We start from the raw sequence: 13,077 nt of genomic DNA on the forward strand, positions 1-13,077 counted from the left end.
TGGGTATCATATCTTGCTGTATTTTGAGGAAAATGGGTTGTTAATTTTGTTGAGCAATTATTCTGAGTAATGTGGGAAATCTAAATGGATTGACTTTTTCATTCTGGAAACATTTTTTTCACTTTCTAACAGATTTAAATCTAGAAGTGGATTTTTGGACATATTTTGAAGTAGACTGTGACAGGAGTTTTACTGGGTTGAAGTAATTATAGACACTTGTGCTTTGGCAAAAATTTCTTTACTTTTGAAGAGAAGCTTTCCATTTTTTCAAGAGTATTCATTGAAATAAAACTGACCAGGACACATTTTATGTGATTTCACGTGATGTAGTAAGAGAGAGTAACTTTAGATTTTTCTTTTACTGTATAAATAAAAGACCTTTAAAGTGTGCCTAATTCAAGATAATACCAACACAAAAGCAAGAGGCACTAAAGGGTCAGCCATAAGTTAAGTGCATTTCAAAAAGAAAGTTGTGTGTTAAAATCCTCCATTATAAGGTGGTATGTTCCATGCACACTATTACTTTGAACTTATCTTGACTGAAAAAATTCTGTTGTTTCCATTTAAGCCAATGTGTGAAATTTAATCTAAATTAAAAGATTCTTTATAGTTGGATTTTTCCATTTGGATTTTAGTAATTATGGAGAAATTTCTCGATTTCTCGGAGGCCAACACTTTGTTGTGGTTAAAGATATTTAGTTTATAAAACTAGAAAATTGGCTTTTATTTTTCTTGTTTTGAATGGGTCAGCTTTTACCCTGCCCTCCTGTCTGAAATGTGTCTCGTTCGCTCCTCGGTTGTTCTGTCCTACTCCAGAAGACTCCCCTGCAATGTCAGAATTATCCTGCTCTACTTGTTTTATTTGGGAATTATGATTACTTTGCCTGATGATTTGGAGCTGTTCCCACTTTTTATTATAACGAATGACCTGATGACTTCGTAGTGTCCTGTGCTATTGTTTGTTCACATTAGGCTTTCTTTACTAGTTTCTATCCCTCAGAGTGCTTTTTTTTTTTTCTTTTTTAATTCTGCCTTCTTAGATTAGAGTTTTGATAACAGGGTAACCTCCAAATTGGAAACAGTTGGAGACCATAGTCGCAGATGAAAATCATGTCAACTAAATTGGGGCTTGAAAGTAGTTTTCTAACTCTTTCGGCTCCATCGTCTGGCATTCAAATACTTGATGGTTTCGAATTATACTATACCTCTCTCTAAGGAGGATCCTCTGGTCTGTCCAGTATTTCTACTCCAGATATATCATATATTCCAAGGAGACAGAGTATCTACCCTTTTGTTCCTTTAGCCAGCTTTGTGACCTGGAATAAGTCGCTTAATTTCTCTGATTATCAGTTTCCCTCCAGATAGAAGGCTTTTGAGTGTGCTCAGTCGGCAGGAGTGTTGTGAGGAGCTGGTAGCGATCAGATACCCAGGACTTGGCTGCTGTGGAGCAGGGAACATCCTTTTCAGTGCTGGGGCGCCCACCCTAAGCACAGGGCTTGGCACTCAGGGACTATTTGTAGGATGGATAAATTGACAAAAATTTTATAAAGCTATTTACTGCCTATAAGTCCAAGTTACTATAACATTTTAATTCATCCTGTATACTCCCATACCATAATTCATCCCTAATTTTCAAAACTAAGTATTGCCTTCTCCATATAGGATCTTTCTCAGTGTACACATTTCTACTCCCTTCCCAGTTGATAGTGTTTGTTTGTATCACTTGTGAACTAGTTTGTATTATTAGCTTTTCCTCCCACGATTTGATAAAATTTTATATTTGACACCCACATACACATACTACCTGGATTTTACTATTTCCGTTTTTACAGTACTTGTTTTATTATATATCTATCTTTCCATTCCATCATCCATTAATCCAAACTAATTTCATGGTGATAGTCTAAGTACATTTCAGACATTGGTACACTCTTTTGGGGGGCCCTCCGCAGTGAAAGTGCAGAGTCCTAATCACAACCTCCAGGGAATTCTCTATACTTTTATCTAAGTGCTTGAGCATGCATCTCCTTATCTAGAGTTCAGTACTTGTTTCTAGAATTTACACACAATGAAATGCAGAAATCTTAAAAGAGTACATTGTGTCTGTGTTGAGAGCACACTGTATATATTCTGTAGCTCATTTTTTTCACTATTCTGCCTTTCCCTGTAGATGAACCCTAATCCTTCTAATTACTACATAGTTTTCTAAATATGGATGGATCCAGTTTACTTGGCTATTGATAGACATTTAAAATTTTCATACTTTGCTGCAGTAAATATACTTGGCAGATGTATAGGATAGAGACCTAGAAGTGGAATTGTTAGGTGGTTAAAGGGTATGCACATTTTCAATTTGATTTAAAAATTTGATAAAAGCCTGAAAGTTGCCAACCAAATAGTCTTTACCAGCTACCACCAGTAGTGTCTCCCCGTACTCTCACCTACACTGAATATCATCATTCTCTTTTTAATCTTTGCTAATTCCTTTGAGTAATCATTTTGCTTTATATTACTAGTGAGGCTGTATATGGTCTTTCCAGCTAGCGTTTTGTTTTTAAGCTTTCTGTCGCCTCTCACGGCAGCTGGGATCTTAATTCCGTGACCAGGGATTGAACCCACCCCCACCACCCACCCACATTGGCAGCATGGAGTCTTAATTAACCGTTGGACCATCGGGAAAGTCCCTCCAACTAGCTTTCAGACTTTTCTAGGGCATAGGTTGAAATCATCTGCCACCTTCATATCTAAATATTTGCTAAATGAATGAATGAGTGCTGCCAGAGCATTCCTGCTGTTGGGTAAGGCTGAAGAAAGGGTGAATGAGGCAAGTGTGTGAGAAGTTAAAGAAAGCAGAAGTTGCTCAACGTGTGTGTGTGTTAAATCAGTAAAGGAACTCTTCTTCCTGTTGTCTTCTCCTCTTCTGTGTGAGGTAGGATAGTGAGATGGTTAAGAACCCAGGCTCTGGAGGCAGGTTTCGTGGATTCATAGCTGTGCAACATTGGGCAGTTTACTTAATCTTTGCGTTTCAGTTTCCTTATTTATAAAATGGAGAATAGTAGCACCTTGCTTACAGGGTTATTGAATGGATTAAATTATCACTAGTAAATTGTATAGAATAGTGCTTGACACTCAATATATGCTGCTGTTATGTTAATTGTTACCTTTCCCTTCTGCATATGCAGTATTTGAGCATCTGTGATGAGTGTCTGGAAGGTGAGAAATGCAGACAAAGTTGGAAAGGACTCTATCTTGAAGAAACTTACAGATTTCGGGCTTCTTTAGGGGAGTGGAAAGACATTTTGACAACCTGGATGATAGGGTGGGATTGAATGGATATAATTGGTGAGTTAAATTGTCCCCACAATCAGTGAGAAAGAATTTCGAAGGCTGACTTAAGAAATTTGGATTTTTTTAATTTATTTATTTATTTTTGCTGCACTGTGTGACCTGTGGGATTTTAGTTCCCCAACCAGGGATTGAACCCAGGCCCCTCAGCAGTTAGCGTGCCGAGTCCTAACTACTGGACCACCAGGAAAATCCTGGATTGATGGATGTACAACTGGATTGGATTTGCAGTTGAAGCCAACCATTTTAAAAGCAGTGTAGATTGTATGGGAGAGAGGCTGGAAGGTGTTGGTAACAAAGCATGATAAGGTCCAAAAATGAGGGGTTGCCTGTATGACTAGCGGAGAAGCAATTGATTTGAGAATCATTTAGGGAATAGAATTAAGAGTGGTAATTCTTAAAGAAGTGGAGGGCAGTTCACAGAAAGTACAGACCTTGGGCAGCCTCTTACAGTATCATAGAGATGGTCTGGAAGGCAAACTCTAGAGGCAAATTAAGTTAACTACTTTATAGAATCACAGTCACTTTATAAAGGAAATGATATTTTAATAGCTAAAAGATAGGATATGATCTCAGAATAAAGTATAGTTCTCTAATACTTAACCTTTGGAAAATTCACTGCAGCCTCCTCCCCTTCTTTTTCATCTTCCCATAGACTTGTCGGTAGACCAGCATTTGGGAATAGCTTCCCAGGTGGAGCAGTGGTAAAGAAGCTGCCTGCCAATGCAGGTGACTCAGGTTCCATTTCTGAGTCAGAAAGGGCCTCTGAAGAAGGAAATGGCAACCCCCTCCAGTATTCTTGCCTGGAGAATTCCATGGACAGAAGGGAGCTAGGCGGGCTGCAGTCCATGGGATGGCAAAGAGTTGGACACGACTAGCGTGCACGCACAGAATAGTCTAATTACATGCTTTTGCAAATAAGAAAACAGAACCAAAGTTACATGGCTTCAAGTCAGTTCAGACTAGAATCCAGGTCTTGACAGGTACTCTAGTCTTTTTTCCATAGTCTGTGTCGTGACCTTCTGATCTAAATTTGGTTTTCCATTTATGAAGTATTGACTGGCTTTTGGTTCCAGGGATTAATCTCAGGTGTATTTAAGCATCTAGGTTCCACGCTAGTAGAACCCAAGATCAAACTGTGATCTAGATCATGGGTTTACATAGAAGTAACAGCCAAAAAGTCTTTAAGACTTTTCACTCTGTCCATTTATTAGACTTACTCCCCAAAAGGTTGAGATTGAGTGTTCCTAGTCAGTTGACTGGTAGTTCTTAAGTATCAAATAGCATGTGTAAATCTATATTTCTAACTTCTTAATATGTCTGAAAAATTTTGAAATACTGTGCTAAATATGCTACTTCATACTAGAAAAGCCTGGGAAGACATAATCAGTTAAGACATTTTAAATTATTTCCCCTCGGCAGCCATCAGCAGTATGTTTTCAACTCCAGTTAACTGAATTCAACATATTATATAAATTTGGGCGACAGTCCTTCGATCTAAATTTATGGAGAATAGGAACTTCCTGGCGATTCAGTGGTTAAGACTCCACGCTTCCTATGCAGGGTGCTTCTGTTCAATCCCTGGTAGGGGGACTAAGATCTCATATCCCTCACAGCAAAAAATACAGTATAATCAGCAGAAAGATTAATTATGGCTTGAGATTTACAGAAAGATAATATTGAAAATGGCTGGCTTGCAGATGAAACAGTTGTGCTCCTGTGTCAGAGTCTAACTTAGGTTTGTGAGAGTGTGAGAACAACCCAAGACGCTCTTTCAGGGCTGAGCACCCGAGTTACAGGCATGCTGAAGATGATGGTGAGGCTGGAGAAGAGGTGAAGCAGCCTCGAGGAGTCCTTGTGAGGATTGCGTCCCCTCGGGGCCTGCACGCTCCCGGGAAATGAGGAAAAGAGATTCGGATGTGTTTAGAAACTAGGTAACCCACTCCCCCCCAATTTTAAAAAGAATCTTGCTTTAGATGGAAAGGGAGTGGCTTGTGAAGTCTATTACTGTATTTTTAATCTTCTCACCACAGCAGCCGTGTCTTTCTTAGGCTGTGTTTTGTGACCAGAAAAGTGGTAGGGCTTGGCCCATTTTGTCCTTGGCTGACTAGAGCTCTCTTTCTTATTGATATGCTTGTATTAATGATACTGATGTTGGAAAAGCTCCGAAAAGACCCATCTGGATTCCTGGCCAGAGACTAGACTTTGTGTGCTGCGGGAAAGGAACTATTCCCGTACAGGGGGATTATTAAACTGGGGGGTTCTGGAATCACTTTAGAACTTGAGAATATAAGGAGAAACCTTACTAATGGTCAGTTTCAACCTTACTTTATTTTTGAAGAAATAAATTTACATGGAAGGAGGAGCTTATTGGGATGTATATAGTTTCTTAAATTGGCAAGTTTACAACCATTGTCCTCTTTACTACTGGCCTAGTATTCTGTGATACCATTTAATTGTTGAAACATTTCATACTTTAAAAATTAGACCACAGTTATAATGCTAGCTTTTGAGAGGAGTTAGGAAGAAACACTTGAATGTTTTTATAGCCAGTGAATAATATAATTAATATTAGGGATGATGGCACTTGAGAAAACCAGAGAATAAAGAAAGGTATATTTGTGTGTTTCTAAATTGGAGGCTATTTTTCTGCTCTGCAGTATCAAGGTAATTCAAACTGGGTTATTATTTACATTTTTGTCTCTCAGCTATGATAATCTGTCCACTGGGATTGGGAGTGTGTGGTCCCCCATGCACTTAAACTACCCAGTGATCATCTCTAGATGCAGGAGATAGTCATTGTCTCCAGGAGTTGAACTTTCGGGTAACTGGTCGTACAAGTTATATTGGAGTGTGAATTGGTTTGCATGTGGTTGCTTTTGGTTTCTGCAGGTTTTGTAGTGCATCCCTGAGCATGAACGCAGAATGAAGCGACGTTTGGATGACCAGGAGTCACCGGTGTATGCGGCCCAGCAGCGTCGGATTCCTGGTAGCGCGGAGGCTTTTCCTCACCAGCACCGGGTGCTTGCCCCTGCCCCTCCTGTGTATGAAGCGGTGTCTGAGACCATGCAGTCAGCCACAGGGATTCAGTACTCTGTGACACCCAGTTATCAGGTAAGCTGGAGCCCAGCAAGGGACTAGGGTAAAGGAGGAACACTGGTAAAGCATCCAGTTACAAAGTTTTTGTTAAACACTCAGGTATTAAAAATCTGTTTATGGGCTATATGGAAGGTATAAAAAATAATGTAAACAGTGTACACTTGTGTATTTACCACACACATTTTTTTAAAAGAGTGTTGTTGTAACCTTTGAAGTTCATCCTGTCTTTCCCTGGTCGCTTTTGCGACAATAAAGTTGTTTAGTTGTATTTTTGAACTTGAATCTGAAGTAAAAATGTATATTTTCTTCTTTGATTCATTTTTTTAAACCCATTCAGTGTGGTTCCTAAGACATGCATTTTCATGTATGTGACCAATTAAGTAGAATTTTCACTTGGTTATGAATTACGTGAATATATTCAATTAATTTATCCATTCTTCTGTTGGTAGAGTATCAAGCTGTTTCCAGACTTTTCCTGTTAGACAGGGGCTTCAGTGAGTGTCCGCAGGTTTTCCTAGTGCAGTGGTGCTCGCAGCGGCAGTCCCGGCGAGATGAGCTTGCAGACTTGGTGCACTACATAGTTTATCAAGAAGGTCTTGCTGTGGAAATACAAAAAAAAGGCAGTGGAATTAAACAGCGTGTTTATTAGTGAAGGAGGTGGTTTGCATTCTGGTGCAAGCTGCTTATTTTTGCAGACCATTCTGCAGGTCTGCTTATTTAACCTATATGCAGAGTACATCATGAGAAATGCCGGGCTGGATAAAGTACAAGCTGGAATCAAGATTGCTGGGAGAAATATCAATAACCTCAGATATGCAGATGACACCACCCTTATGGCAGAAAGTGAAGAGGAACTAAAAAGCCTCTTGATGAAAGTGAAAGAGGAGAGTGAAAAAGTTGGCTTAAAGCTCAACATTCAGAAAACGAAGATCATGGCATCTGGTCCCATCACTTCATGGCAAATAGATGGGGAACAGTGGAAACAGTGTCAGACTTTATTTTTCTGGGCTCCAAAATCACTGCAGATCGTGATTGGCAGCCATGAAATTAAAAGACGCTTACTCCTTGGAAGGAAAGTTATGACCAACCTAGATAGTATATTCAAAAGCAGAGACATTACTTTGCCGACTAAGGTCCGTCTAGTCAAGGCTATGGTTTTTCCTGTGGTCATGTATGGATGTGAGAGTTGGACTGTGAAGAAAGCTGAGTGCCGAAGAATTGATGCTTTTGAACTGTGGTGTTGGAGAATACTCTTGAGAGTCCCTTGGACTGCAAGGAGATCCAACCAGTCCATTCTAAAGGAGATCAGTCCTGGGTATTCATTGGAAGGACTGATATTGAAGCTGAAACTCCAGTACTTTGGCCACTTGATGCGAAGAGCTGACTCATTTGAAATAAGACCCTGATGCTGGGAAAGATTGAGGGCAGGAGGAGAAGGGGACGACAGAGGATGAGGTGGTTGGATGGCATCACCGACTTGATGGACATGGGTTTGGGTAGATTCTGGCAGTTGGTGATGGACAGGGAGGCCTGGCGTGCTGCGGTTCATGGGGTCGCAAAGAGTAGGACACGACTGAGCAACAACTGAACTGCAGGTCTGAGGACACAGTAGGAAGTTTGAGTATCTAGGAGAGGGTTTGCTGGGCCATAGGGTGCATACATTTTCACCTTTAGCAGGTAACGTCAAATTGTTTTTCAGAGCTGTCCCAGTTTATTTACTCCAGCATTGTATATTCCTGTCATTGCATATCCTGATCAACACTGATCATTCATCTCTTGTCTGTTCACTCTTTTTTGTAAAAATATAAATTTGTGTTTGCCCTTTTTAATTTTGAAAGTAAATGTCACCATTTTAAATAAAAAGATGTGACTTCTTCCTCTGAGCCCTCAGACTTAACCCCACTGGGTGCATTTCTCGGGTATTCAGAGTTTTCTCTGCATATGCAGGCATGTTTATTTACTTTTCTAATTATTTAGCTGTACTTCCCTCTTTACATAATTTAGGCCATACAGTCTACACTGTTCTGTTATTTCTTTTCACTTAATACATAGTAGACAATTTTCCACTTGAATATATGTATAGACCCAAGTAATTAAAAATATATGTATATATTTATTTACTCGTCTGCTCCAGGTCTTAGTTGCAGCATGCGGGATCTTTAGCTGTGGCATGTGAACTCTTAGTTGTGGCATGTGGGATCCAGTTCTCTGACCAGAGATTGAGCTCGGGCCCCCCACATTGGGAGCTTGGAGTCTTAGCCACTGGACCACCAGTGCACATCCCAAGTGATTTTTTAAAAAATCATTGCATATATAATATTCCATTCCAGTTCAGTCAGAACCATAACTTATGTAACTAGTCTAGAGACGCACAGGTTGGGCTGGCACAGGAGTTCCCTGGTAGCCTGGTGGTTAGGATTCTGGGTTTTCACTGCTGTGGCATGGGTTCAGTCCCTGGTCAAGGAACTGAGCCCCTGCAAGCCATGTGGTGCAGCCAGAAAAAATAAAGTAAAAATGAAAAAATAAAAAGGTTTGGCTGGTACTGGTAATATAAATTGGTTTAATCTTCCTTGAGAGCGATTTGACAGTTTGTATCAAAGTTGTTATTTTTTTACCTAGCAATTACATATCTAGGAATTTATTATAAGAAAACAGTCAAGGTAGAGGGAAACCTGGATGAAGTAGGAAATGGCAATTCCTTAGGTGTCACTCCTCCACTGGAGCCCACCTTGCAGCAATATAGTGCCTTCCTATGGGGTGGGGTGGGGCAGTCAGAGGACTGCTACAGATCACATCGTTACATTAGGACTTGTAGGAAAGAAAGGTGATGTGTTTTCCTTGGGTGATTACTTTTGTCTGAACTAGTTCACGACTTTCTCCTATACCTGGGATAATCACATTTATTCCTATACCAGGAACTGTAATGTGCTCTTATAAAACCAGCCATCACAAGTATTTGTAAATGCTAGTTAAGTCTTAGAAAAACCTGTTCAGTATATGCATGTTGTAATATTAAAAGCTTAGAAACATAAAACTCTTCTTAAAAATATTAGAGCTTTTCGAATCATCTAAATAGTTTCTTTTTACTCCTAATGTTTATTGTTTCTATGGATTTGTAAATAGTTGCTCTGTTTCCCACCTTCTGCTCTGCCCAGGGTAATCTTTGTAAATCTGTGGGGCCTTGGGGAAAAAAACATTCTCAAGTTGTAGTACTTAGCTTAGTTTACATTGTTTCAAAGTGTCATGTTATTTAGTCTCCTTACCTTGGAGATGTGGCGTATCAGGTGTATTGTTCTTAGTTGTTTTCTGTAGTGATTAAAGTTCTGAAATAGAAAAATTTTTAGAGCTTTGGAAATTTTATATAACACTTCTTGCAATAGAAATAGAAGGAAAGGGGCCTTCTATTTTAACCCTAAACTTTTAAGAGGACAAGAGAGAATAGATAAGAAATATGTTTCATGTTTCACGAACAGGTTGGAAAATTTAAAAATTTTTTATTTTAAAAGTCATAAATAAGGGGGAATTCCCTGAGTCCTAGTCCAGTGACTAGAGACTTGGAGCTTTCACTCCAGGAACAAATGAGAATATACAGAATAAACAAAATAAAAATATTCTCTAACCTTACAGTCACAAAATGTTCACATTTTACTATATATTTGTTCTCTAGGATTTAAAATTTTATTGTGTTTTTTTTCTGAATGTTAATTTTTTTATTCTAGTATAGTTGATTTGCAGTGTTGTGTTAGTTTCAGATGTACAGCACAGTGCATGTGTGTGTGTATAGGATTCTTTTCCATTAGAGTTTATTACCAGATCCCAGGTATAGTTCCCTGTGCTATACAGTAGGTCTTTATTGGTTATCTCATTTATATATAGTATGTGTATATGTTAATTCCAAACTCCTAATTTATCCTTAGTATATTATATATACTGCTTTGTGTAATGTGCTTTAAAAAATTATTTAAAAGTTTAAATCCATATGCAACACATGAATACATTCAGTTTATGGATTGTGAGCATTTTTAAGTGTTAAAATATATGCCTCTCTATCAGTGCTATTCAAACTGTGGTCCACAGATGGTTGATGTGGACTACATACTAGTCTGTAATGAGATAAGTACAGAAATGGAGTGTTTAGAAACTTATTTAGCAATTGGACATTGTAATTTTATGTCTGTAGAACCTTGTAATAAAAAATAGGGGCTTATGTATTTTTATCTCATATGTAGTAATTCATTTTTATCGTATTTCATAAAAGTAGTAGTCCATGAAGGATCAGAACTTAAGAAACAAGAAAAACTGGTCCTTTGCCACAGATGGTTTGAGATATACCAAGCTATATAATTTTTAATAGCTGTAGAATTCTGCTCTAAGATGGGTGGGCTATAGTTTATTTCACCAATTCCCTTTTGTGGGAAATTTGGGTTTCTGGTAATCTTTTGTGTGTGTGTGTTCTTTAGAGGCGTTTGGAGAGGAATGCACAAGCCTTGAAGCTTCTCATCAGCGTTTTGTCCGTTCTAGGTTTCAGCAGTGCCGCAGAGCTCCAGCAGTCATGGGCCCACCATCGCAGCGGTGCACAGCAGCCATCATCACCCCACAGCCGTGCAGCCCCACGGAGGCCAGGTGGTCCAGAGTCACGCTCACCCAGCTCCACCAGTTGCACCAGTGCAGGGACAGCAGCAGTTTCAGAGACTCAAGGTGGTGTTCCGCCCCTTCCATTTCTCTCTTAGCAGGCAGCATTGGCTTCAGCTTGTTGCTAGTGGTGTTACAGCTGTTTACAGTAGGCTGGGGGGTCAATGACAAGAAGTCTTCTTTTGATTTCCTGTCCTAGCACCTTGAGCCTGATCCAGAGAATAAATTCAAGAGATGTTTTTGGGATGAATGTGTGGTGTTCAGACATTCCAGGATTGAGGAGCTATTTGAAATGAAGTCCATTTTTTGGATGCCTGCTTTTGAACTCTTCAGTTCTTAGCATGGAATAAGGTTTTATTAACATACATATGGTTGACTACAGTCCTATATGGTAAATGGACCCAAGTATTATGGTTTAATCTTCTTATTCTTTATGACCAGCTGAATTGGCCAGCATCATCAAGTCCATCCTTAGTAAATCACATGCTCCTTTGGGGAGACCTTTATGAAGTTTGGGAAAGGCTATCGTTGTGAATAAAAAGTCAGTGTTTTCATCTGATCTACTGGGTGTATGCTGTAGGTTTTCAACACTTTGAAATTCATGAGGCATCCATGGAGAAATGAAACTTTCATTTCCAGCTAACCTTCTCTCTCTGTTTAGTTGAGTGTTACTTTTCCAAATGTGTGATTATGGTAGTAAGTTTTCCAGATTTCTTTTTTTTCCCCTAGTTTTTATATAAAATTTGAAATCAAGTACAAGAAGTGTAAAACTGAAGACCTATAAAGAGATAAGATGTTAGATCTTTATTTGGTCATACAATTGTAATTATATCAAGTAGCTTGCAAGTAGGAGTGAACAATGTATCCTTAAAAGATACATCTATGTGAAGGAGATATTTCATCTCTCTCATTTTTTGGTACTTAATCTAGTTCTCCCTGACTCCTGCCCTCATTGTTTGGGTTCTCAAGAACTTTAACATTGGCCTAAAGAAATTAAATGTTACATAAATAAAAGCACACCAAAGCTAAGCTATATAGAGGGATTTTGTGAAATTTACCCTGTATATTAGCTTAAGTCATTAGGAGTTGACTATGCATAAACATAGTCCTAAAGAGAGTAATTATTTGGGCCTGAAACTTTACTCTGGGCTCTGTCTTTAGGAAAATATTTGTAAGCTCTATCAGTTTTCCTTAAAACATTTTTACTCTCTATCTGTAGAGTGGTGGCTGTATCCCAAAATGTATTATTGTTACTGAGTCCTGAAAAAATTTTTAAGTTGGTTTGGTGTGACTGACTTCCATATTAATGCTCTGTTCAGCAACTGATACCTTAATGTTGCAAAAGCACTTATAACTTACTTATTAAACTAACAAAAAATATATATTTATTTCTATACCCTTTTTCCAGTCAGCCCTGTCAAAGCATAGCACCTATTTTATTCTCCTTCCTCACTTGGCTATAAGTGTATAGAGTGGGCTTTGTATGTTTTATAGGTGCTGTCAAGGAAGCAAGAAGGGCTTTAGAGTTGGGGTTATAGAGTGAGTCACAGGTCGAGTTAGGTTTGTTCTCTTAGTTACAAGCTCTTGAATGTGATTCCTGGACATGATAACTTGTTGAATGTCCTTTCTAACAAGGAGAGGTAAAATGGTTTCTTGCGCCTCCATGTAATTTCATTTAACATTCTCACATCACTTGCCATTTTTGGATCAGTCCTAAAATGTTTTACAAGCATTTGAACCAGCTTCAGTAAACCATTTATATTCTATAATAAGGAAGTGTTCAGTGAGAACTCTTAGCTTATTTCATACATCAACATTGTCTATACTTTCTTTGTCTTTGGCAGATTGATGACAAGCAAGATTTGAATAATTTGAGACACGTTTGGTGTGATTTAGTTATTTGTTGAATGCCAGCAGCGTACATATTTGGCACATATTTAGCAAGTTCTCTTTACAGTTGTTTGCTTGTCTCCCCAACAAGACTGTGAACTTCAGGAGGTT

At 38.7% G+C, this 13,077-nt stretch overlaps 1 protein-coding gene across 3 annotated transcripts in view; it reads left to right on the forward strand.

Moving 5' to 3' along the window:
- Positions 1-13,077, forward strand: part of SIN3A (SIN3 transcription regulator family member A) — a 66,226-nt gene that overhangs the window by 15,406 nt on the left and 37,743 nt on the right. For all 3 annotated transcript variants that reach the window (XM_069559489.1, XM_069559488.1, XM_069559490.1), the window contains exons 2-3: positions 6,238-6,459; positions 10,966-11,142. In XM_069559489.1, coding sequence (XP_069415590.1) covers positions 6,271-6,459; positions 10,966-11,142 — 366 coding nt within the window. In that variant the 5' untranslated portion in view covers positions 6,238-6,270. The remainder of the gene's footprint in view (positions 1-6,237; positions 6,460-10,965; positions 11,143-13,077) is intronic.

This window comes from Ovis canadensis, chromosome 18, assembly GCF_042477335.2.
Source record: "Ovis canadensis isolate MfBH-ARS-UI-01 breed Bighorn chromosome 18, ARS-UI_OviCan_v2, whole genome shotgun sequence".
In the NCBI taxonomy this organism is placed as follows: domain Eukaryota; kingdom Metazoa; phylum Chordata; class Mammalia; order Artiodactyla; family Bovidae; genus Ovis; species Ovis canadensis.